At 36.8% G+C, this 27,357-nt stretch overlaps 1 protein-coding gene across 8 annotated transcripts in view; it reads right to left on the minus strand.

Moving 5' to 3' along the window:
* The window catches only part of GPHN (gephyrin), a gene marked incomplete at both ends in the record, with an annotated part of 263,234 nt that overhangs the window by 97,135 nt on the left and 138,742 nt on the right, over positions 1-27,357 (minus strand). For 6 of the 8 annotated variants that reach the window (XM_079537527.1, XM_079537524.1, XM_079537525.1 and 3 more), the window contains 2 exons: positions 5,089-5,155; positions 8,930-9,024. In XM_079537527.1, coding sequence (XP_079393653.1) covers positions 5,089-5,155; positions 8,930-9,024 — 162 coding nt within the window. Of the gene's footprint in view, positions 1-5,088; positions 5,156-8,929; positions 9,025-23,061; positions 23,101-27,357 lie in introns of all 8 variants that reach the window. The other 2 variants (XM_079537526.1, XM_079537520.1) reach the window with 1 other exon arrangement.

Raw genomic sequence — 27,357 nt, forward strand, 5'->3', positions numbered from 1 at the left:
CCATCCATCAGAGAATAGCAGAATTTATACGAGCCTTTTTGTAAGTCAAAAAACATGACTCACAAACTCTATTTCCTCAAAGCCTCTAAATAAGAATCCATCTTTCAATCATACCTTTAAGAGTAATGAAAAGTCAGACTACTTCTCAGATTCATAAATTCTATAAATATTTGATTTGTTACCCTGAAGAATGCGGCTGAGCAGATGAGCACGAATTGCTGCATTCAATGAATATATATTAAAAATCTATTTGTAAATATAATAAAGAAATACAATTTCTAATGTAACTATGAGGGTCAGAGTTATTGAAACTCCAGAGTATTACTATAAAGGTGGTTTAAAACATCAAGGTATACAACCATCCTTTCTTCAGTGAAGAAGCCATCCTCAAGCAACTGGTAAACATGGAGATCTGACTACAAATAATGAAAGCGTACATTAATTATTAACTCATTAGCAAGCATACTGCCCATTCCTAATACTGAAATAAATCCTTGTTGACTGCTGACAAGTTAGTTCCCAACTATGCTATTTCTAACACTCATTGGTTCAGGCAATTGTTAGTACAGTTATGTAAATTGCCATAGACCCAAAGATTTCAGTGTGTATCTGGTAATTTCATTACTCTGCCTCCTCTGACAGTATTATATAGCTTTTTAAAGGCTGAAATGAAATGAAGCAGACTAGAACAACACAAAAATTGAAGTAGTCTACAAATCTGTGTTCAGTGATACATTCCTCACAAGTTCTCTGAGGAAAATATGTTTGGCATCACCTGCATTTTTCTTTTTGCTCACTACCACAGCAGCAAAGAATGCTTGCGATTCTAGCAGGCAGCTGAGCACAGAGAACTGCTCTGAAGTGAAACAGAAATGCCAAGATAGCATCTCCAATGACTGCAGTGACAATGCCACGGCTATAGCTACAAATGGAGAACTTCGAATACCAACATGGTTTCTGCTTTGGGTTACAAGGTTTTTTCCTCTCCATTGTGCTATACTAGTGTTACAGAAAATAAAGAGCCTACCAAAGTATTTATTTCAGTTAGCTACTAGAAGTGTAGGTAGGAATGGTTACATTGTTATGACACCAGTGGAGACATCTTGGATACCTTCTCTATGAGATAGTGCACTAGTCGAAAATGATTTATTTTACTTATTTGCAAGATTAGAACTTAAATCTGCAATTTAAAATTTGACTCTAAGGTCCTGTTCCAACAACATCAACTCCAGTACCAAACAGTCTGAGTTAAAAAGTCCCCAGTGACTCCTTTCACAGTGAGGCTTGGACTCCTTGGTAAGGCAAGTTTTTATTCTGGTGCTCTGATCAACCTTAAGTAAACAGTTATTAGCTTCAACTGAGTTTACTATTGTTGCCTTCTTTCATCTACTTCTATTGCAATATTGGTTTTGACCTAAGAATACACAGCTCTCCTTTCCGAAGTGAAATCTGCACTTAAATAAAGCTTATAGCAATCTTATACCTGAAAATCAAGTTTTTCTTTTGTTGTTTTTTTTTTTTTTTTAATTTCTGGCAGAATTACCTTTTTACTAATCACTTACATTTCAAAGTATTGCTAAAATACTTATTAACATATTTCATTTCTTTTCCTCATGTTCCTTACCTAACTTCACAGTCTGAGTGCCTCCAGGCAGGAAAACACGGAGACTTTTAGTTAACTTCTAATCACAGAATCACAGAATCATGGGGGTTGGAAAGGCCTCCAGAGATCATCGAGTCCAACCCCCCTGCCAAAGCAGGTTCCCTACAGCAGGTCGCACAGGTAGGCATCCAGGCAGGTCTTGAACATCTCCAGAGAAGGAGACTCCACCACCTCCCTGGGCAGCCTGTTCCAGTGCTCCGTCACCTCACTGTCAAGAAGTTCTTGCGCATGTTTGTGCGGAACTTCCCATGCTGCAGTTTCCGGCCGTTTCCCCTTGTCCTGTCTCCACTCACCACTGAAAACAGTCTGGCCTCGCCATTCTGCCCCCCACACCTTAGATATTTATAGACCTGGATCAGGTCCCTTCTTTTCTCAAGGCTGAACAGACCCAGTTCACTCAGCCTTTCCTCATAGGAGAGATGCTCCAGGCCCTTCACCATCTTTGTGGCCCTCCGCTGGACTCTTTCCAAGAGATCCCTGTCTTTTTTGTACTGAGGAGCCCAGAACTGGACGCAGTACTCCAGATGAGGCCTCACCAGGGCAGAGTAGAGGGGGAGGATCACCTCCCTCGACCTGCTGGCCACGCTCTTTTTAATGCACCCCGGAATGCCATTGGCCCTCTTGGCCACAAGGGCACACTGCTGGCTCATGGCCGACCAGGACACCCAGGTCCCTCTCCGCAGAGCTCCTCTCCAGCAGCTCATCCCCCAGCCTGTACCAGTGCATGCAATTATTCCTCCCTAAATAACAGTAGAATTGTTATTCAAAACTATAAAGGTCCGGAATATTTATTCCTGAAGAAAGTATTTCCTGACTAATCTCAGTGGAAAAAAACAGTTTCCAAAATATCTTGTAAGTACATCATATACACATCAACTCACGCTCAGTTTACAAAACTACTGTCCCCCTGTATACAACAAGTTCCCCTACAGATGACAAGAGGTGTCACATTTCACTTGTTGAATAGAATAAAGAATTGGTACTGCACTTTGTGATTTGCAAGACAAGATACAAATGAAAAGCCCATTTCATATCAATCTGTATTCCAGAACAGTGACACGAAGTTTTTATTCCCTGGGGGTTCAGTTACCTCAAGCTTGTCAGAGTACCTAAGTGAATACACTGCCCTAATGTGAGCGGACCGATCTGGAAGAAGTTGAACAAGTAAATCAAAGATCGTTTGATCACTAAGTTAATAAAAGCAATCTCACGGCTGAGAATTATATCCTTCAGTAAAAGCAAGTCTGAAGCTAGGCTTCTAAACTTGAGGAAGTAGTTTGGTAACAAGCATAATAAACATGCATGCTGACATTTATTCTAAGAGTATTACGCCAGACTTCACTGTTGTGGGAATGGGTGATAATTAGGCAGTGAATCAGGTTTTACATTATCAGAATTCTCTCAGAGAAGAAAGATCAGTAATACAGAGACTGCTGCAATTCAAGTGAACACTGCGACTTTTTCGTTATAATGATGACAGGCTTTTGAAAAGCTGGAGAATGGCTACAGATGTGGAAGGAATTGTGGCATTTTTTTGCATTGAGTTATCCAGGCCCTACTATGTCAGCTATGGTCTATACTCCACCATAGCCTCTGATCTCTTGCTGTGCACCACTGCCGTATCTTGACAGCAGGTCTATCACCCCCCTACCTTCCCTGACTTCTTATATCACAAAGTACCTAATTCAGTATCTCGACATACACTATTAACTCATTCACCCTTACTCTCCCTCCAAATGGATAACACAATGACTGCCAGCACCTTGATGAAGATCCTCTGAACTGTCAAAAGAATAAAGAGCAGATTTTTGCACAGACAGAAGATCTTGCTCAATATGAAACATCATAGTTCCTTTTGGACTACTACGTGGCAGTGTATAAACAGGCAGCAGGAAAATCAAGACATATGAATAAGTTTTATTCAACAGTTGAGATGGCAGTGACTAGAACTATCATTTTTTATTTTAACTTAGCGATTTAAGGCCTTTTCCCCCTCAAAAGCAAAATTGTTTTCCACCTTTTATTCTACTTCTTTTTTTCCACCTTTTTTTCTATTTTTGCCATTCTTTTTTCCTTCATGCTAAAATATACTTAGTAGTACCTTGATTCCTCCTGGTATAGGGGAATGCTTTATGGTTACTAATGGCAGCAAATATTCTTATTTCATAATACAGAAAAGTTGCATCACAGTAATCCTAGAAAAGTGGCCAGGAAAGTACACAGACGCTTGCTGCAGTGTTGGCAATCAAGGATCTGAAAATCAAGCACCTTCGCAAAAGGAGCCATCACTTAGATGAGAAGGAGGTGGTACTCTTCATGCAACTACACGAGACAACAGTGAGTTGCAGAGCCACTGCAAGAGAATACCATGTGAGGACGGCATACCTGACATCAACTGTTAACTCCACTTAATCTGAGATTAGTAACCAGAAAGCAAAAGCAGTCGTATACTCAAGAAATTAGTGTTCATATGGCAAAGCTATCTATTTTATCAGATGTTTAGTTTAACCTTACAGTTTTTTAAGGTATGAACTTTATCTTAAAATCCCATACACCAAAAATATGGGAAAAAAAGGGGTGGTAAGTCCTTTGCATGCATTGAGAACGTAAATCTTTCCCCCTTTCAAGTTAAAGCACATGTGTATATCAGGCACACTTGAGTAGTCCGTCCTTCAGAAACGAAGAAATATAACATGAAGTCGATACTGACTGCTTTGAATTGTCACCTGCTGGTTTTTCTAACGTCTGATTTCTCATAGTCACAGTTTTTCAATAGTAACGTATAATAGTGGCACTAGTAAATAGTAATGATTGGATAGCAGAGAAAGAAATCTCAGAATATAGCATATATACATCAATTAATATAAAGTCAGAAAATAAGTATGGATAAAAACATATATCCTAACTTCCTTGTCCAGATTGAGTTAAATGTAGGAAGAAAACAAACTGTAAAGTGTGTCAAGTCTGATATCCATATCCAAAATATTAAAATTTTTCATATTCTTAAAAATTATGCTCCATTTTCCCCTCTTGCTGACCAAAGCTGGAAATACTCTTAACTCCAGCAAGTTCTACAGTACACTAGGCCTTCCTCTTACTTCCGTGTGAAAAAGAGTGCTTTCCTGTAAGCAGTAGAAAACACGGGGATCAGTCACAGGCTGACTAGAAAACAAGAAGGAAATGGAAGAGACCATTAGAATCTTCATTAATGCTGCCTGCTACAGATAGCACTCTCTTGCTATCTGTTGCACAGTACTTTCAGTTACTTCAGAACTGTATTGTTCTGATCTAATCACAGGACTGACAGGGATGCTGCAATTGAAATATGCATTTCAATTAACTTTTGTAAAACTTGTAGTAGATACCTTCTACATTCAGGACTTATCATCGGCCTTCAGTAGCAGATCAGCAAGAATACTTCTTACCTGTGACCCTTTCTTGCTACCCGGCAGATTAATTATGAGAGTTTTCCCTCTGATTCCACATACAGGTCTGAAAAGAAAGAAAATCCACAGTGAAATTTTTGTAGGCAAATTTCTTCACTGTAGAAAGAAGAAAACATTAAAGATAAATCCTATAATTTAGTAGAATTTGTCAAATCAATCTCTACCACCTATATTTGCTGCTGGTTTTATCACAAAACAGCTTAGAAGATGGTGAAAAAGTGTTTGACAAGGGATGGAAAATTCTAACATTTAATTGATAGTGTAAACACTACTTCTATCTTTTTCTAGCTTTGTGTAGCACTCTTAATTCTATTGTTTACTTCTGTCAAATACATTCTTAGATATAGTTCCTATTTGCTCAAGCAAATAGTTCCCTTGTAATGTAATTGATGGTTATCAAACATTATTTCTCTTGATGGGTTAAAAAAACAAGTCATGCTGGTTGCGTTAATTCAAACATATATTCTTTCATTTATTTATTTATTTATTAAGATTCAGCATAAGAAAAGCATAGTAGGAAGTAATTCTCAAGTGAAAATTACACTTAAGTAGTTCACATCTAATTCTTCCTCGGAGTCTCTTACTCCTTCAAAAAGAAGAAAACAACTACTGAAGATGCAACATTTTATTTTATGTCTTCAGGGATTTTCTTTGGTTTTAATGCAGTGCTGAACTTATACACCCATGTGTTGAAGGGGGTCCTCTTAAGCTTTCCGTCAGAGTTTACTGTTCTTCCTTTTAGCTTTTTTTTTTTTCAAACAAACAAACAAAAAAACACACACAAGAAAAATCAACGCTTCTAGATTTTGTCTGGAGGAAAAGTCATGTGGCTCCTGATTTTTTTCTTTGTTTATCAAAACAGTGATAAAAAAAAACAGAGCTAAGATATAAAGCTAAGAAAAAAGTTAAGAGCAAAAACCAAACCACAATATGGAAGCTGCATGGAGAGAAACTGTGTAACAGTCTCTTTTTCAAAGAACATGAACCAAAGTGAAGACAGGAAAAAATATGTACATTGACAGGATATTACCAAATTCTTGAGCAGCTGACTTCCTTGGATTTTCTCTTAGATAAATAATTCCCAGTAGTTACTTTCATTTAGTGGTAGCATGGCATTTTCAAGCAAAGTAACAAGTATTCTAGTGACAGCTGTCCTAACACTCACAGTTAAATACTACAGAGACAGTTATTGTGCCACAAGATTAACCTCTGATATTCTAGTCAAACCGACCAAAAGAGAAGTCTTATTTTCTGCCTGACTCCAAGTCCCCATCTTCCTCCGCTCACTTCTTAAACATTACATGCCCTAAAAACTCCAGGTAGCTGACTAACATTCAACGACATAGGAAGTGAAGAGCTTTAGTTAAAGAAAAATGCTCATTTACTATTGTTTTGGTAATCAAGCTGTAGTTTAAGACATTAAAATTAAGGGAAGGAAACTCCAGGAAATTTCCAGCGAAGAATTACAAAGATATGTAAGGGCTCAAGACAGAAATGGGGTTGCCAAAAATTTCTCATGAGAGCATGTAAAATGTTACATTCTATGATTCTAAAAGTAGGCTTAAATATTTAAGAACTGAATGGTTTGCAAAAAATAGTGCACGTTCACAACAAAAGCACACATGTACATGCATTCAAGGTAATTTGAGAGAGAAGTTAATGATCTGCCTCAAAATGGGGAACAGGTAGATGCCATACATTTTACATTATCCACAGCCTTTTGATGCATCACATAGAAATTTTAAAAAAAATACAGAGAAGTTGAGGAGAAAAAAGGAATACAATCAAGGGAGTTGAAGGAAAAACAGAATAAAAGAGACAGAAAAAACAGATGCTGGAAGACAATATAGATCCAATGCAGAAGTGGAAGAGAGGAACACCTTTCTGGGAATGAATTACGATTGTAAAAGCAGAATAAATGTGCAAAAAAGGCAGGGAGTACTTTATAAAGCCTCAGTAAGGACTGGAATGGCTTGGGTAAGGAATAAGATAGTTCTGGGACAAGAACAGATGGAAGGTTACAGAGAAACAGGGAACACTGAAAGGTCTGTGATCCAACACACTCCCTGCTGGACCTCAGAGTTGGATCCCCATTATGTGCATCTCAGAGGCTTTTCATCTGTCATAAGTATCTGTGAACGTAGTTTACAAAATAATCCACCACTTTCTAATGCTGGTTCCATGGTCAGGAAGAGAGCCAATAACTTCACTTCTAAAAGTTCAAGTGATAAAATTCCAACAAGTGTTCAAGTGATCCAACATTTTCAAAACAGCATGTGATTTACAAAAGTGTCACCTTAATTTTGCAAAATGAAGTTGTGCATTTTTTCTTTTTTTGGTAAATTACATGCATAAGTAGCTGTAAGAGCCCCATTTTAAAATTAAGTCAACGACATTCAAGCTTGGGATAGAAGAATTCACTAAAAAACTCCTTCACAGCACATATACTTAACTTAATATTATGATCTGAATAGCGCTATGAAGATACAGACCCTTTGTAGGCCAATTACATTTAGACCTGAAGTAAAGGTTTTCATTGGAAATTTTTTACAGTTTTAACATGATTGCATGAGGTATCTTGACATAACATTTTCATTATAGATTCACAGAGGAGTTATGTTCCACCATTGTCTTCAATGACTATTTTGAGCTTGAGGTTAAGGAACATGTTCTTGCTCTATGTACAGAAGACAGACTGCAGTCCAGCATTTTGGTTCCACTACCATTAAAACATCCTTTCAGCCATCCTGATCACATCACATCCTAAATCAAGCTTGGTTATTCAGTGTCATCTAATTGCGTATCTTTTTCGTCATCAGAAACAGAACAGCTAAATTAACTGTTCCTCTCTTTGATATAGCTTTGCTATACTTTAATTTCAAAATACGTAAAATATGACATAAAAATTATGTCAGATGACAAAATGAAAATGCTTGCTAGTTTTGATGGAATCTGAAAATATTACCTTGGTAATGCTATCATTTGAGATACACAAAGTGATATGTAAAGTTTTCAAATACTTTGCTGAATTTGTAAAATTCTCATCTAAATGTCCTTTAAAAATCTAATCATCTGAATAAGGAGGTTTAGAGAGATTTGAAAGTGTCTCCTTTATATATTACTGATGTAATTATTGTTACGATCTTATTATGCAATGAGAAGAAAAAAAAACTCTAACAGCCCCTTACCTTGAAACGACATACAAGCACAAACTAAATCACAAAATATATGTTGATATTAATAAATCTATCATAGGAAATGATCCATAATTCAACTCCTGAATGAAATACAGGGTAACAAGTGGTGTCACTGATAAGCAGGAACATGGGGAATATCTGTTGCTAACTATTCAACATGAAAAACTAAAATCTAGAATTTAATGTATTGAACCTGAAAGCGTATCCAGAGAACTTCTGCTGATACTAGAATAAAAGGAAAAATAATACATTTCTATTTATCAAGTTCTTTTGTTTGTTTGTTTTCTTTTTTGCATTTTAGTACTTGATGAACAACATACAGAAGAATTCTTCACTCCCACTGAAATGTCACAGCTCTAGGGTGAAAAGACAGCACGCATCAATATTACAAATAGCTTAGCACAGAAAATACAAAGTTGCTGTGTTTAAGAGAGACTACAGAGGGAATTAAATAAAAGAATGCGATTACCATTGTTGGAATTTGACCACTTCTCTAAAGTTAAGACTTCTAGTCCTGATAGCATCAGCAATCTTCAATTATTTTTATATAGTCATCCCACCCCACTATCTTGCATATTTCTAAGGAAATAGTTTGCTTCATATTCTGAAGGAAATAGTCTTACCTAGAGAGCATGCCCAGAGGAGTTACATTAAGTGATCCCATCAGCATTGCAAGGGCCATCCCCGGGGCTTCTCGCTCTATTACTTCTTTAGTGGCCTGCAACCAAAGATTAAATAGCAAAGTGAGTGAAAAATAACAAGGACTAGAAAAATGTTAAATAAACTTAAATTTGGGTAGGAAAATCTTTTTTTGTTTGCTTCAGAGCCAAAAGATGTCCTTGATAAACTCTCAGCACTGGAATATGTTGAAGGATTTTCTCTTGGTTGTGTAAAATAGGGAAAGACAAGGGGGTGGGAAGAAGCACTGTTAGCTGTATTTATTGTGAGGACACCTACAGAAAATTTTAAAAGTCAAGACCCTATATGTGGAGGAAATACTAATGAAGACCACATAAACAACAACTCCCTCTAGCGGAAAGGAAAGAATATTTGTGAATAAGCAAAGAGTAGACTGTATATAATGATTTGTTCTTTCTCCCCAATCTGTCACATTTTCCAAGTGAGATTTCCCAAGGTTTAAGAAGGGCAAATAGTCTGTGCAGAAAACAAAACAAAAAAATTGCAAAGGGAAACCCATGTAGCAGGAAAGCAAGAAAACAGTAAAATGGTAAAATGATAATGGCCAGAGGCTGACGCCTTCCCATTTGATCATGTCAGCAAAACAGCGATTCCAAACAAGCTGGTGGCTTTTATTCACAAGCAGCTTCTATGCTGTGGGCACTGAGAAGCCTGGAAGCAGAGTCTGAAAATACTTCTGTGTTAAGTCCTTTTGTTATACAGGGTATCGGCTGTGAAATGATTTTCCAGGAATATTCACAAACTTCTGTCTTTCCTTTCTAACACAAACTTTCTTAAATGCCCAACTTGCTCTGGTTTCCGAGCCTCCAACTTGTTTTTGGGCAAAACACCTCAAAGGAAGGTTACAATTCTACCCTCCTTCCATTTCTCTCACCGTGGTTGCTTTTCATTGGAACACCTTGATTCCCGTTATGATTCAAGATTCTACATTGCTTGTCACAACTAAAACATTTGCAATGCTCTTAAAACTATGAAATCCACTGTAAAACATCCAGTCAAAGTACTGTGCTTTAATGGCACAGCTACCAAGACCGAAAAGCAATGTCTTAAATGTGAGGATACACTGAATAACCTAAATATTCTCAGCAGTTTGATACACTAAAGAATATAATGGAAGAAATCCAGACAAATGATTTTGTGGGAAAGATTACATTACAACTCAGTTCTTAATACTTTTATAAGCTCCCAGTTTACAAAACAATGCCATAAAGAAGGAAAACACAGCTTAAAAGTTTTTTCAATAGCATTCCTACGAGAAGGATGCAGTAATCCAGGCATGTCCAAGCCATGGTTCAGTTTTGGTCACCCTGCCCTGCACTGCCCAGTACTGGGTGCATACCCATTGCTCACAACAGTCAAGCCATCAGTGTGCTATTGACTCTGTCTGAGCTAAAATCAGGGCACAAGGAGGGCACAGTGAAGTGCTAATTCAAGTTATGGGAAATAAATCTATGCATTTTGATACACTGGTTAACCACAGTCCTGTGAACAGCAAAAAAAAATATGCAGCTGTGTTTTCTATTTTGATAAAGAAATTTAAGAATAGGCTTTAAGAGCGCTGAAAAAAAAAGTTTGTTTTTTTTTTTTGCATATTTGTAATTCTGTTTTCAATTGCCATAAATAAGTTACCTGCAAATTTTCAAATGGAACATATTGAGTTGAGATCATATACGCAACTCAAAGAAAAATGTAATTGTGTTTATTATGAGCCCTATATTATCAGAGAAAAAAATCCCTCCCTTCACAGTCACACCTTATTCATGTCATCACTTTTGACTGTACGTACATTAGTGAACAACTGTTTTCAAGGATGAAGGACAGGAGGAGAAAATTTCATAAAAATCTCTGATGAGATCTTGAGAACTCAGTAAGAATTGCAGCCACTTCCATAGAACATTTGTTGCATTTGTTGCAAATTTGATGCATTTGTTTTACAAAATCACAGTCAAATATCCTACTAGATTTATGTTTTTCTTCTTTGATTTGAATAAAAAAATACTAAAGAGTATAAAAAAATTGTTACTTATACAGAGGAACTATATTATATTTATGAAGGAAACCATGAAAATAATGCCTTCTATTTTAAGATGTCAGCCTACAATGTCAGAGGTAGATATTGGTGGTATGACAGTAGAGACTGAAACTTCCCACCAATATTCCATTACATTCTGTTGCTGTGTTACAGATGGCAGCAGATGGGCAATCTGACAACATGGCATCTGACATGAAAGAGCTATGAAGCAAAGATGTGGCCCTTAACTCCTCCACAGGGAAAAAAATTGCACTCACTGGCATTCATTGATGCTTGCTGAATGTTTACGGAGACCAAACAGTGGATGTGAGCACAGTGCAGCGCTGGGTGGTGCATTTCAGCAGTGATGACCCTAACAGTGGGTCACTTCTGTTGTTGCAGATTTTGAGAAGCAGAACATGCAGGCCCTTGTTCACAAATGCATAGCTAAGGGTAATGACCCCATTGAAAAATAGCATTATGTAGCTGAGAATGAGCTTTATTAAACAGTGTTGTTGTGCTCTTTGTATCTGCTGTAGTTTCCATGAAAATAAATAGGAGGCATTACTTTCAGAGCAACCGATATCTGTGCAACCCAAAACAATTCCTCTTCATCCAGTGTGGCCCAGGAAATCCAAAAGGTCGGACACCCATGCCAGTAGTCACACAGGAAGAACACTTGACAGGACACATGTATCAGAAAAACGAAAACAAAAAACCAGTGCAAGTATTCCACTGGCCCTTCTCAAATATTACCACTAACATTTAATGTGTTTTAGAGAAATGTGTCAGTATCAGAAGGCATCAGACACAACTACCAAGTAAATCATCAGGTATTTTACCAAAAAGCAAACTTGGTATGTGCTACTGTGGGAAACAGGAACCTTGGTTTATACAAAATCAAACAGTTTCAATTCAGTAGCTAATAGGACAGTCTATGATTTCCTGCAAATCTACTCAATGGTATGGGCAAAATTAAAATATCTGCATTGAGGAAGAATGCCAAAAAGTACCCGCTGAGGTATTAAATTAGCAATTACACATTAAAAATTCTGAAGAACGATGCTCTGCAGTGCAGCAGGGACATTTTGCTGACAATGAAAAACTTGGTGAAACACGGAAGTCTCTGTGTGTTCATACACATTAAGTATATACTATGCCTTTTATTTTCAGCTAATGCCATGCTTCAAAGATATTCAAAACTAGTTTTAAATATAAAGTGCATTTTGAGATTTCTTTTCTGCCCTTGAGCACAGTGACACTTTGAAGATATCATTAGTTAAAATTCTAAATAGGCTTCAAAGGTAGTACAAGATGCAAAAGAGTTCCACAAACAATGACCCTGCAGCTCCGGGAGTCCTTCAATGAAATTCAAGTCCATTCTCTAACTTCACAAGAAAAATGACCTTCACAAAATGTCACTGCTAGCAGCCAATGTGATTATTAAAAATGTATAAACATTTTGCAGTAGCAAAATCTGAAAGGGCAGAAAGTCCAAGTAGCAGTACAGCCCTCAGAAACACAAGTTTCTAAAAATACTTGTTTCAAAATATGTATGCTTGCATTCATTTCTGCAGGCAGACTGCTACAGACAGGGGAACGCTTCCTACAGTCTAACTGGACAGATGTAACCAAAATGGCTGCTGCTAAGTAAACATCTTTTACAGTGACATCTGCTCTAAGGATGTCCTTAAATAAGCTTTATTTAAATAGCTTTATTTAAATGTGTGGCATACAGAAGATGGACTCACCATCACACCAGGAAGCCCATTCTGGCCATACATGAAACTATGAATGAAATTAAGGATGCTGCAGTGATTTACAGATAGTTTGTATCTATCTGTAAGTTATCTATTAGGTTCACCTAAAAGTATACTGAAGTGCTGTTGGACAAGTTTTCTAAAACATCTTTCAAGACAGAAGGAAGCGTGGAAGAGAGATGTGTGGAATTCCACACTGCCTGCATCCCACTGGGGAGTTACAGCCTGGCACCAGTGCACAGAGGCAGCCTGTTTAACAGTGACCCAGCTCTTCTATGTTTTACCAATACTATAGCAAGGTTGAGTTAAGATTGTAAAAACTTTGCTTCATGGGCAATTTCAAATGCCTTTAATGATACTTATAAAGAAAATCATCAGGTAAGCACCTAGCTTATTGAAGCCAAGACCTTATAGCACAACTCAGTTTTCTTCAGTCACTAGATAGATTAGAGGATGACTGGGCAAGAAATGTCCTGAGCGTATTAACAGAAAAAATAATATATATGTTACAGTAATGGACAAAACTGAAGCATTCTAATGTAAACGTAATCAGATGTTTTCAGGGTGTGACAGACTTACCAATAGATATTGTTTCAAGTCACAATATCTGATGGTTTTCAAACATGTAACAATTCATGACTTTTCCCTGTTTGACATGAAACTCAGAAATCTGTGAAAGAAAATACTGCAACAGAGTTGTTGGTAGCCTCACCACCAGTCAGCCCTTGCCTGCTGCACGGAGCCACGGCACTGGCACCTTCTTCTCTAGAGAGCACAGTGAGGGCTAGGGAATGAAGTGAGTAGGATAGAAATAAGGCTGCATGAGGTACCAGGGGCACGAGGGGAAAACTCGTAAGGAGGAAAATGGAAAACAGAATTCTGTACAGCTGTCAGACTGGGGGGGGGGGAACCAGGGAAAGAGAGAATGGGACTTGAAGAAATGAAGTTTCTGCTCCTGACAGAAGTGGCATTAACAATTAAATAATTATTTTGAACTACCACTTTTCAGCATTCAGTAACAACGTCAATGAGAACATTTCTATCTCACTGCTATATGAATAAATCCAAATACTCTGAAACATGTTTTTGATAGTATTCAAAGTGTCTTTTTATTGGAGTTAGAGCATTATGTTCCCAAACCAACTGATATATTTTTAGATACCTTTGACGTAGTTGTGGTTGCTTAGCAGATGGCTTGCTGCCAATTGGTTTGAGAGCTCTCTGCTGCTTCATTGCCTTTCTTTTCCTTCATATAAATTACATTAGGTGAAAGCCCTTCCAGGCAGCTTGTAAAGGATATACCCACTGCAGACTGATTTAATTATAACACCTAGGACTCTTCTTGAAATGCTCAGAAACTCCTTATCTTTCTCTTTCAGGTATTAAATATGGTGAAGTTTGACCTCTTACCACTAAGTAGTGATCTGACACATAATTTTATATACCCTTCAGCAGTTTCAGGAGAGTAAAACAGTTCTATCTTTTCAACTAAAATGCAAATATGAGATAATCAAATAATAAATTTGATTAAATTAAGGTGACCGAGATTGCCTCTGTCAGGAAGTATTATTTCTGCTGGAAAACTTCAAATCTATGATTCTGCATAGCATATCATAAAGTTGTTTATGCAAATTAATGAACAAATTTATATTTAACAGGCTATAGAATTAGCATAGGTAACACTATTGCATTGTGGGTTTTACACTTAATACAAAAGTCTTAAAAATGTCAAATCAAAGAAATACCTATCCATCTGCCCTCTCCACCAAAACTTGCAGACCACAAAGTCAAACCTCAGAAGAATGGATGAAGAAAGTATATGGAGATAGATCAGCCGAATGTGCAATAGAATTTTCAGTCATGGCTGTTAATGAGATGTATCAGATGTGTATATATTAGTAACAAAAACCGTCTTGCTCAGCTTGCAGATGAGATACCATCTTAAAAATCATTTGGTATACCTCTGCTGGAGGGAGTTCATGTGGCTGTAATTCCTTTTCACAAGTCAGCAATTGGAGTTTATCGTCTACTTCCCTACTTTCATCTTGTGGGCGAGAAAATAGAGCTTACACGGAGCTAGACTGATCACAGCTTCTTATCTAAAATTCAGTTACATATTTCTTCTCTTAGTACAGTATCAAATAAAACTTGCAGCAGTTTGTTACTCTTAATGTGCTGGAAAGTTACTGGATAAACATCACTTTTCAAGCACTCATTCCTGCCATAATACTGTCTTTCCTTGAATTTTTGTTATACTATGCCCCCAATATCCTCTGTGATGACATTTTGTCTTTTCTGTGGGTGGAAGGCTTAACAAGAACCATGTTCTCTAATGCCCTCCAAAATGAACTTTCTTTGGCTGACTATTTAGTTAATTTGAAAAATGGATAAATTTTACCGTATACACTACTGCTGCACTGCAACCAAAGCTGAGGCAGTTATAAAAGTCACCCAAACTGCCAACAAAGTCAGCAACTTCCTAGTGATGTAAGCCATCATATCAGTACTATATAGAGGTACCTTTTGAAGGTCTTAAAATAACTTTTTTTCAGTGCAAGATGCATAGAAGCTTTCATTGTTGCATTTCTAACGTGCTACAAGAGTATCCGCAACAAAAAACTCATACTAAAATTCAAACCATCTACACTACACTAACAATTAGACAGAGCAACTCTGGGAATAATATTAAAGCACAGAAGGTGGCAAACCCAGGGTTGATAGTTTTGATAGTTTAAATAATCTCAGAAAAGCCCTGCTATTTCTGTGCCAAGGACCAATACAGAATTCTAAAAGGATTTGCTAGAGGACTATCCTTTGTTCTTTTACAGTCATATTGTACAGACAAAAATAGCCCTCTACTGTCCTCATGCAAACTGGCAGAGTTTATCATTATTAATACTGAACACACCAGTGTTCATGCTGCAAGAAAGAAAGAATATGCTAGCATGATCAAAGAGAAGTTGGAATTCAGAAGTACATAGAAGATGTACATTTGTTGCATTCATTCCTAACATGGAGGAAGTAGACATTGTGATGGGTCAGATCCAGGAGTATGTTGGGAGTGATATCACCTGTAATCACATTAATCACAGGTCCTGGATAACAATGAGTAGCCCACTGATGGCCCTAACACAGCACTGGGGTGCTGCAGTCAGACATACACCAAACAGTGGCTGAGCTGTGACACATACATGATCATTGCTTTCTTCCTGATGTCAAACTAGTTACCACAAACCATTGAAGACAACAACAATGCCTATATCTCACAAGCAACAAGGAGCTGTTCCTTGGTGGATTCCAGGTGGCTGCTGTCATTCTAGAGCTTTTGACCAAATGCACACTCACAGAAATGAACCTGCCCATATTCACTTAATAAGTATCAGCCTGATAGCCACTGTTTCCTCAGCAACAAGCCATCCATAAGCGCTGCTTGGATGGGTCTATAAAACCTGTCAACAGCTTTATGGTGGCTTATTCTATCAACTTCAGTGGAATTCTATCAGCATGATTACTTGTTCTTTTTTCCTTCTCTTCTCCCACCTCAAATCAATGTACAGTCAAAGATGGATGAAACCCTGATTAATGCAGTCAACTAAAAATGAATCTACAAACCAATGTATCTGCACACATCAATAACGTTTCCACTGACAATAGGTCTGCAGCACAGGAATACTGATTTGAAGTTTGCTTGCTTTCTCAGCATATTCACAAGGACTCTGCTGCCAGCAAGATCTCAGACTTCACAGAATGACCTTACAAAATTTACCCATGTCAGGAACAGAAGTGTCACAGCAATTACTGCTGATAGATTAGATTAAATACAAATTCTCTGTTTTTCCCTGTATCCATGATTCCTTGTGCTTGAAACTTGCCTTCAAATTCCCTCACTCTCTTCATTGGGACTCAAGATACCATTTATTGTTACCTAGTGCCTATGGCATGAGATCCTGAAGCCTGGAGCTAATTTCCTATTCATCCTGTTTATAAAACAATGTCAGCAAATGATTCTATCAAAACAATTACACTGTGTGTACAGAAAAGAAATGCCACTGCTTGACAGAAGTACCTCTGACAATGCCTCCATAACTTCAGCATGACTAAGCAATTAATATGTTTAATTGTCGGACTCCAATGATATTGCTATTTTTTACCTAGGAGTATAGAAGATAATAAAGATCAAACCCAATAATATTTACAGTAACTTTCCTTAGAGACCTTGTCTTCTTCAGCTGAAATCAAACCACTCAACGGATTTACTTCACAGTGTTCAGCTTCATTTTTTGCTTACAGCTTGCAAAATGTACTGGGGAAGATGCTTCACATTTTTATATATAGTAAACTTAAATCAATACAGTAGAAAAACCAACACTGTGGGATTTGTAATTTGTATCTGCACCTCACCAGGTCTGTAAGTTTCCTCTCAAATCTGGCTGTATTTGATTTACATAAACTTCATAAATCAGTGATTTACCCAACTCGTTTATATAATAAAAGTGTTAATGAAATTGTTGCAACTTGGCAACCAAACAATATGCAACTTCTAAATATAACTTACAGTATATCTTAAATGTTAATAACAATCTTTTTTTAATCTTGACTGCTAAACACAATTTTCAGATAGTGTTTATACCATCCAAACTAATCTTACATTTGCAATACTGCTCATCCCTATACATTGTGATAAAACCAACAAAATATTCATTGTTAGAAACAGTTAACCAAGCAAAGAAAATACTTAATAAATGCTTTTATGCTCTACGAGGGAGGCATTTATACAGCCGACTTGATCCAGCAAGTTAAAGTTGTATAATAATACATCCTAAGCCAGCGTCAAAAGATAAAGTATTCACAACTGGGAGAAGTTATAGGATTAGCTTGTGAAAATGATCGTTGGAAACAAGTCCTTGCACCTGGTTCCAAAGCAAGGCCAAGTGGTATTTCCTTCTTCAGTCCTATTTTTAATGTGCAAACTGTTGTGCTTCCCACCTCAACTCCAGTTCATGTAAGAATCAATCCCCAGGTGTTCAACAGAAGTAGAAAAGATGAAGACAAGCTGGTAAAGGTAGTGACACACCACTGCCATTCCAAATACACCACTAAAAATTTATGTATATATTACTGCCCTCTTAATTTCCCTCAAAGTACTTCAAGCTACTCTATATTTAACTCTATATGCAAGAATATACATTATCAGTCACAACATTTGCAAAATTCTTTAAAAATTAAAATAGAATAAAACTTCAGAAGTGTAAAAATTTTGTTCACAGCTAACCTCAGAACCATGGAGTAGAAATAAGAGAAACCAGCAGAAAGAATAATCAATACCAGTAAGAATTCTACAATTACTGCAACTGACAATGTAATGAGCATTAAATAATGTTAGGGAGCTGTATCTCATTAAAAAATTACTCTGTGTTGAACATGTGGTTATGTGTACTAAAGTCTAGACTATTTACCTGTATCAAAGAAGAAACAGGATTGAGTTATCTTAATTTCATGTAAAACTAGTTTCAAGAAGTGTACTAATCAATACAGTCTAGAACTGAAAAGAGAAAAAAAAACATTCCTTTTGAGATGGTTACGATACCACAGGATGAAAACTTATTATTTCTAGATCCTCATTAGCACGCATAAAGAATGAAGTCACCAGTCAGAAATTTATACTACTTTCTCCTAAGAACTTGCCCAGTCTACTTGGCAGTGAATGCACTGAAATTCTATTCACAATTTTACATCTCTAAATAAGTAATTTTGTAGCTATTTGAGAACAGCGGGAACGTTGTCTGTATTTGCTACCATCCATGAAGTACAAACATTGCTTACGGAACTCTGGTGAGCTTTTGCCACATCCCTTTCAAAAAATTTTAAATCTAAAATCATCAATGTTGAAGATTTAAAAAAAACAACAACAAAAAACAACCTCTCCTAAAATGCATTTTTACAGTACAAAGAATGGTGTATTGAGCAATAACTTTTCAAGCATTTACTTTGACAACTCAAGAATTACTAAAAGCACTTTCTCTTATGATTGCCTTAAATAGTATCTTCACTGTCCAAATAAGTGGTAAAGTATGGTGATAACAGCTTTCAGGAATTAATGCCATAACATAAAAACTCATAAAAACTATTATTCAGTGAGATCCAGTACTGCAATTCACGTGTCCGGTGCATGAATAATTGCTGATGTAGATATACGTGAGTGATGTGCTCACTGGAACTGAAAAACTGAACAGACTTTGAAAGCAAAAGTGATTCCAACACTTTCCTGAACAGTATTATTTAATTCCTGGCATGAATAATATCTTTTGTTCTCCAAGATTCTCATGGACATAATTAGATGAAAAGGTTTTGTAGAGAAGATGAAATATGACACTCTTAGGATAACCTTATCATGGTCTAACTGCCCTGTAACTGACAGATAGTATTTAAAGAATACATTCAGTTCATTACCTATCATTCGACTTTACCATTTTAAGCTGTAAGATCTGAAGGTATAATTCAACTGTCTTGCAATAGCTCTCAAAGATGGACCATGAGTGTTTTACCTCCTATTACTACCAGAGCAATGTGCTCACATTCTGAGAACAGCAACCACAAATAGCTCTAGAGATATTAATTAAAGAAAAAAATCAGACATCAGGATTCTATATAGTATATGTAGATGATGAAAGACAGTAATGCAGAATAACACAGAAACCATATGCACCCAACTTTAATTTCCCAACGCTATATGTCTGAGTGAACCAAGTTAAATTAAAAAAATCGTTTTGTTTTTTTCGTGTTTTCGTGTGTGTGTGTTTTGTTTTTTTTAAAATCAAGGAAAAGAAACAAGGATATAAAACATTATTGGGGAATATATTAAGCTGTTTTAAGAATGTGACAAGCTATTATTTGAGAAAAACACACAAGCTAGGGTAGTTAAGTGCATCTTACTAACTTTTCAAATATCAAAAGAAAACTCTCTCTGAAAAGAGTGTTGATGAGTTAATAGCAGCTTCTCTTTAAGATGCTGCAGGAAACAAAATTAGCAGGAGACAAAGAAATCTGCTTTCTATGTCCTTCTCATTCTTGGAATCTCCAGTGTTAAATTTGCATGCAATGTAGAAGTGTTGGAGAGAGAGACTGAAGTTTTAGGATTTTCTGTTCATGTATTAATTCTGTATACATAAATATTGACTCATCTGAGAGAAATACTTAGTCAACTCATAGAAAAGCGGCAGATAGCTATTCACTTTTTTCACTCTTGAAAATGAAGCTGTTGCCCCTAAAACTCCTGGGCCAGATTTATAAGATAGAAACTAAAGTGTATTCTTTCAACTAAACATACATTTCTTCAAAATGACTAAAATGCTTCTGCAATAGCTTGATCACTACAGATGAAAAGCTGATTTCCTTGGACATTTTTACCATGACGCTGCCTGAGTCAACACTGCACCAATTTTTCCAGGAGGTACAATTTTCAACCAGGAAAAAAGCATATGTTCAAGGAAAAGCACAGTATTTATCTATCTTCAGTTTCGCAATTTTTCTGCATTTTGTTTAAAATTTATACATCCATATTATTTGGAAACTAGCCATTTTTCTGAGATAACATTAATTTAGAGAAACTGTTTTAATTGAAATGATACACCTGTGATGATATGACCTGCAGTTCCTGGGGTAAGAAATGAGGTCAAGAGCTGCCCAGCAGCCCTACAGTGCAAGAGTAAATGCTCCTCCTCTCTTCTCATCCTCACTTGATGCCAGTTCTCAAACAACATTCTAGGAAAGAAGCAAAACAAAGTAGCACCAAGAGTTAAAACCTTCAGAAAGTGAATTGCCACTGAGATCTGTTCTTTTATCCACAAACCTCAACAGCGCGAAGTTGGTGGGAAGTGAGAGACTGTAAACCTGCTGTTTTTAAGAATTTGCAAAGTTGTGAAAAAATATGTTTGGAGAAAAAGGGAAGAGTCGCTAAGAGTGAGAAGCCTAGGACACCAAAAGGTTGTTATTGTCCTGAAGTTCCTTGGAGCTGAATAAAGCAGTACAGCAGATTTTGAGAGTTCAGTGTGACATCGAGGAGAAAGTCCCTGCTGGCTCTCACTGTGGCTGTCTGCCACACTGGGAGCCATTCTCCATGGTAGGCTGGTGTCAGAAGCAAGCTGTGCTCTCATAGGATACCTCTCAGAGCCAACGTATAGTCTGGCACAAGTGAAGAGGTACTCAGTCAAGGTTGCTGGCTTGCTGGTCAGGTTTAACATCAGTCAATGTATTTAAGGTATCTCTGAAGATAGCAAGGAGACAACACATACTATAAAACATAAAATAATGTACTGAGAGTTTAAAAGCTTAAGTTAATAGGATATGACAATTATTTTAAGAGAAGGAAGTCTTTATCATGAAATTATGACACGATTCATTATGAGAGAGAATTTACTCCAGTTCCTAGTTAGTACTGGATTCAAAAGCGTGATTTAAATTACAATCATTCACAGTATTTTAGAAACGGTTGCAGAACTAGGAAAACAGAGGATGAGTGAGTGGCATTAAAATAAAAGCAGAAAATTGTACTTCATACAGTAAGCTCTGTCCATGATTTGTGAACCCTCACCATGGATCTTACATTTGTAGTCAAGTCTTTGTTCTTAATCTGTGAAAAAGTGACAAAAAGGTTTCTGTAAACTAATAACCAAATATTCTTCCAGTACCAAAAGTTCAGCAGAGTAGGAAACAACAACTACAACACACTGCAGTCTGGTAATCACATACTGATCCAATGTCCTTTTTTAGGTTAGCTGCAAACTTGTGATTCAAATAAGAGACTTGTAAAAATTTCTTACTTAACTCCTTTGATTCAGTGTTTGTTGGGCATAGCTCAACATTCAGCCATTAATCTCTCTGAGCCTCAGTAACGCACTGCTTGCCTTTTTTTCCCCCTTTTTTTCTTTGTTATTACCTACCTTCCACGGGTTCTGCAAAAATTACCATATATAACATTAGGGATTTGTTTTAGTGCTGAATTTGATACTTAACACAGCATTTCCAAACAGTAATATACCTATCAAATGAGGTGATGGAGTAAAGATTAAGTAAGATTTAGGACCTTTCTTTTTTTTTGCTGTCTGTTTCTTTTTTGTTTTTTTGGGGGGGATTTTGTTTTGGTTTGGCTTTTGTTTTGTTTTTTGTAAGGAGGGAGAGGGATTTGAGTAAGCAAAGTAAGAAAAAGCTGAATGCAGGTACTGACATCAGTTTTTGGGCTGGTATGTTGAAGTGAATCGGATCATGAAGGAGTCAGATAATATTTTCTCCCCATTCCTTACTTTTCTTCTTAATTTTTCAGACTGATGCATATTTAGGAATAAAATCTAGGCAGGTGGGCAGGACAATGTGACAAAAATGCCAGGCATAAAAGCAAGTGGACAGGAATGCAAAAGAGCAAGTATCAGTAAGTAAGCAGACTCAAAGGGCAGCAAAGGGACACTATAATCAAGAAGCATGTGAAAGGCAGGAGGAAAATGCCAGACATTCAGCAAGTTGATAAAGCAGTATCAAACAGCAGGTGTGCCAAGCAGCAGAAGAACAACTCCGCAGTCAGCAGATGCACTCAGCAGGAAGGTGATGTCAGGCACTCCAAGTGGGAGACAGGGCAGTGGAAAACCATTGCCCACAAGTAATCAGATAGAAGGGGCAATAAGGAGGCAGTACACGCCATTCAGCAGATGGGCAGGGCAGGGGGTATTCAGTGTCTAGCAATTAGCTAGTCAAGAAGTAATGCCAGACAGTCAGGCAAAGGGCCAAGATTTTGGGAGGACAATGTCACACAGCCAGCAGTACAGAGAAGAGAATTAGTGAGTGCCAGGCAGTCCCCAGACAGGCAAGGTAGCAGAAGACCAATGCCCATGAATAATTGGATGCAGCTGTCAGCAAGGGTAAAACATAAGCCTGTTAACTAACTGACAAGGCAGCAGGGTGACAGTACTTTTGCAATAACTTAAGGTACCATGAGTGAAAAAGTCCCAAGAATCTAGATGCTCACCCTCTGATAATGTGATTAGATCAACAGAGTGAACCATGAAAATCCACGGGAGAATAGCACACAAATGGAAACAGCAGATGAGTCTGACCCTAGCACTTGGGGAGGCCGTGGGACCTTCCTATAAAACAAAAATATGAGAATCCACAAGAAAATCAAACAAATGGGAAAAATGCATCTAAGAGCTATTTCTGATGATGATTTAAAAAGCAAAAAAATACTAGCAAAGAATTAGTTTGGAAATGATTGGGTGGGATTGAAGATGTTGCTTACCCCTCTCTGGAGCCCACATAATGGGAATGTTGGGAATTTCTGCAGCAGAAAAACAGAAGAGAAAAGGGATTTCTAACTCCCAGTTCAAGGAAACCATGTATATTTAGGACTGGGTAACCTCTTTGGGCAAAAAATAAAAATTCACCTGATTCTTTGTCCATCCCCAGATACATGCCTTTACTGAGGTTTGTGAAAAATTTAAGAAGCCCACATTCACTTTCATCTCATGACATCCCACCCCTATTTCCCCAAACCACACTTACCTCTAGCACAACGTGTGTAAGAGGGGAAAGGGAATGGTCTTGTGAGCTCATTCCCATATCCACCGGAAAATAGCTTGTGAAGATGACGAGGAGTACCCATTAGCCAGTGTTGGCCATTTGTGAGATAAACTGAACAAGTTATCAACTGTTACTCATTTCTAGCGTAGGCTCGTGTTTGAATCTGGCCTAGATAAATTCATACTCTACAGAACAGCTTTAGTCTTTTAAGTTTTGTGGGATAGTCTATGGCAAGAGTTGCAAAAATCCAACATATGATGCAGAGAGCTCTCTTACTAAACATGGCTGCTTTTGTAATCAAATTCTTTTTCAGAAACACATAATGAACTCTAGAATGTAAGAACTGAGAAAACAGCAGTAATGAAATTTGGTAATTTAACTCATCTGTCATTTCAGTCATGGGTTGTCTTCCTAGTCACCAAGAGGAAAGCAAACGGGAATCAAACTTTGCTAGCAATTTCTGTTCTCTTAGAAGCCTATATTATGTGTGTACTTAACTGCCTATTCTATTAACTTCTAATACTAATACTGAAAACCTACACTCATTCTGATCAGGTAAGAACACACAACAAGAAGCAAACTCCACCCTCTTGTGCAAACTGTGAAAAAGCTCAGACACAATAAAGAAATCATTAGTACTAACGTGCACTGCTGAATTATTAATTGGAAAGGTCACCGAAACAGTACAGCTACATATTCACAAGCAACAAAGTTTTTGAGAAATACATTACAGTAATAACAGGCTTCATTATTCATACTGATCCTCTGGGTACCAGCCATTCATTTGCCTCCCAGCCAAGTAAGGCACAGGAATAGTAGAGATTAATATAACCTTAGATGTAGAAATCACAGAATAGAAATTTCTTCCATATCAAAACTTCCCTGTATCAAACACTACTACCTGGGCATGGAATGGAGTAGCAGAAAATTTAAGCAGAGGAGGTGAAGAGATTTAAATTATATGACTAGTAAAGGCATAAACTAGCCAGGAGCAAAATAGTATAAATGACGGAGGAAGAGCAGGTAGTGATACTACAAAGCAGGAGGTATTTTAGAGCACATAAGCACATCTGGCAGTTTTACCTACTCCTGATTTTCTGGCTAGCAGCCGCTAGAGTTAGCTGAACTGCATTAAGAGCAAAATTGCTGTCATCTTATCTCCAAAGGTAGACCTTTCAAGGCTCAGTGAAAATGAACTATCACAAACTGATCTTAGAGAACCACTGTGGAATGAAAAACTGTACTTTCTACATCCAGTAGAAGTTTAAAAATCAATAATAATTAGAACACAGCAGATTGTGCCCCTCACTACCGATTTTGGTATTCACCCTACAAAACAATTGGGAAAAAGAACATATGCATAAGCATGAAGTGCAAGGAAGCTGAAGTAACAGCAAATAGTCTGAACTAAGGTTAAAAATGTACTATTTTCTAACCGATATTTGATAAGACAGAAGAGTGACTATATAGTCATGTTTTTCTTCTCAAATACTTTTAATTAACACTTTGCTGAAGAAGCTGCATTGTTCCATGCGGTAGGAATGTGCAGAAGCATGTACAGAGTTATCATCCAGTTCAGTTTTGATTAGTGGCTGAAAGTGCTCCTGCACAACAGGCAAGGAGCAAATGAGAAATTTTCCACTGTTCAATAAGCATTAGTTCCAACAATAAACTATTCTAAATCAGTTATTTTGGTATTCTGGGGAGCTTATGCCAAAAGAACTAACTCAATTTTTCATATATCTTAAATTCAAATTAGCAGTTGCCTTCTAGTTATCATTTCTTAAAGCTGCTTCCAGAAAGAGTTTTTGTTAATTTTCTCCATATTGAATGTCCATATATCTAGAAAATGATAAATTAAGGCTGAGAATTGCATAATTATGGGCCTAACAATATTTTCAATATTGTTTTAGTTTAACCTGATGTTTAATTTTGTTTAGTTCCCTACTACCTGTTGTGAAGAGATCTTCCAATTGTAATGCCTAAAAGGCAGAAATTCCCGAAGTCCCAAATTGGAAATTTCATTATGCAGAGGAACCAAAGTAAACAAAGATTTCTTTTCCAGTTACAGAAAAAAAGGACTGCAAGATCAATTCTCTGTGGCTAACTGAGCCAAGCCAGCTAATTTAACCTAATAAAGACACATCAGTATGAGCTCTGGTCACTACAATAAAAGCACAGACAATGTATCAGTAACGCCAATAGGAGGAGAACCCTTTCCTTTGATAAGCAGTAAACTATGTCTTTTTTAAAAAAAATGCTATATTTTTAAAGTATTTGGGATTAGTGGGATATGAACAATTTGTCCAGTCACTTTCATTCTTAAATTACTTTGGACTTTCCTGACACGTTACTGTGGCTTTGCTTCTCACTGTATGAAATGTGTAAATTCCCTACTGGTGTTTGACCTGCTTTCCCTTTTTTTTTTTTTTTTTTTTTTTTTTTTTTTTTTTTTTTTTGACAGTACTTGCTTGTAAATATTCCATAACTATCTGAAAAATAGAAAGTGGAACTTTTACTTGGTAGCTCAGAGCACTAAGGAGAGATAAAACGAAGCAAATGAAATTTGATCTTCAAATGGTCAAAAATATCCTGAAGTATTTGACAGGAATTCTATTATTATCTTTAGAATATGATGGTCAGATAGCTTTTAAAAGATTAAAAAATCAATTAAAGATTTTGAAATACCCCAACATCCTCAGCCAATGTCATCAATTTTTGAATTTTCAAAAAAAGAGAAATAATTAATATGTTCTTTTGGAAACAGGACAGACAATTGCTTATCCACTAATTTCAGGACCCACTTGATTGAAATAGTCTCTTCATTTAACATGTACAGAACATTAGTTTAGAATCAAGTATGGCTTTTTTGTACATAATTCATTAATCCATTACTTTCATTAGGGATCCCACATAACTTGTTTTTTATAATTCGACAAACAATCAATTTTCATTTGACAGAGATGAAGCAGAGAAAATATAGCTTTTTTTTTCATTTTTTGGGGGGATGAAACTTGTTTGTATGTTTAGTCTCTTATTGTTTAAAAAAAAAAAATCCACACAAAGCCAATCCACACACAGAAAAAATTCCATTATGACTGCTTTCTTACTGGACTTTTCTGGCTTAGGCTTGCCATCGACAGTTGTTGTTACACCTCTTCAGCAGACTACCAGAGCCTTTCAGTACCTAAGATTTCCTAAGCAGCTCCAACAAGAAAAGAAAAACTTTGCTTTTCAGAATTTAACGAGGCAGCTAAATCAGCTTGGAATTTTCTAACATTGAGATGTTTCTGTAAGCTCACAGTGTTCTGCTGTTTCTCAGGGACACTGGAAACTGTTACTTAGTAAAAACTGCTCTGCAATTGCTCTGCTGTAATACTGTCTTTCAAATCTGTGATGTAAAACCTGGCTACAGAATTACTAGTTAAATGAATTGAGCACACAAATATATCTGGATTTCTGTAACATCCAACACAGGGTTCCAAAACCTTAATTTTATTAAAAAACTAAATCAGAATGGATAAAGACTTCATCATCTAAGCTAGGAACTGTCTGGAAGTCTAAGAAAAAGAGAATGATGCCGTACAGAGTTGCTGATAAAAATCTAATGTAACAGAACTCAGGATTTTTATCACAGAGCAGCATACTCCATTGAAGTTTCTTTGTTGCCTAGATACACCTAGCAAGGTTTCATAATTCAGACCCTTAACGAGCAAGCTAGGCTGAAAATATGATTTCCAAGGAAATATGGGGTACAATAGTTCTCAAAAGGTCTGATGGCAAGTTACAGGAGCAGTAAGCATACAAGCACAGCATACCTCGTCATATAATACCTCCACAAAGAAATTACACATAACAGGGAGTGAAATCTCCATGAAGATATACGGAAAACTGCAGTTCTAAGACAGACTACCAAAATACATTATGAAAAAGTTTTTAAAACTGGTGGGGAGATTGAATATTGATAGCAAAAAACTGAAACAACAGCCTGAGTAATTAGAGGTTGTATATTTCA

Source organism: Tetrao urogallus (genome assembly GCF_951394365.1).
Source record: "Tetrao urogallus genome assembly, chromosome: 6".
Lineage (NCBI taxonomy): Eukaryota > Metazoa > Chordata > Aves > Galliformes > Phasianidae > Tetrao > Tetrao urogallus.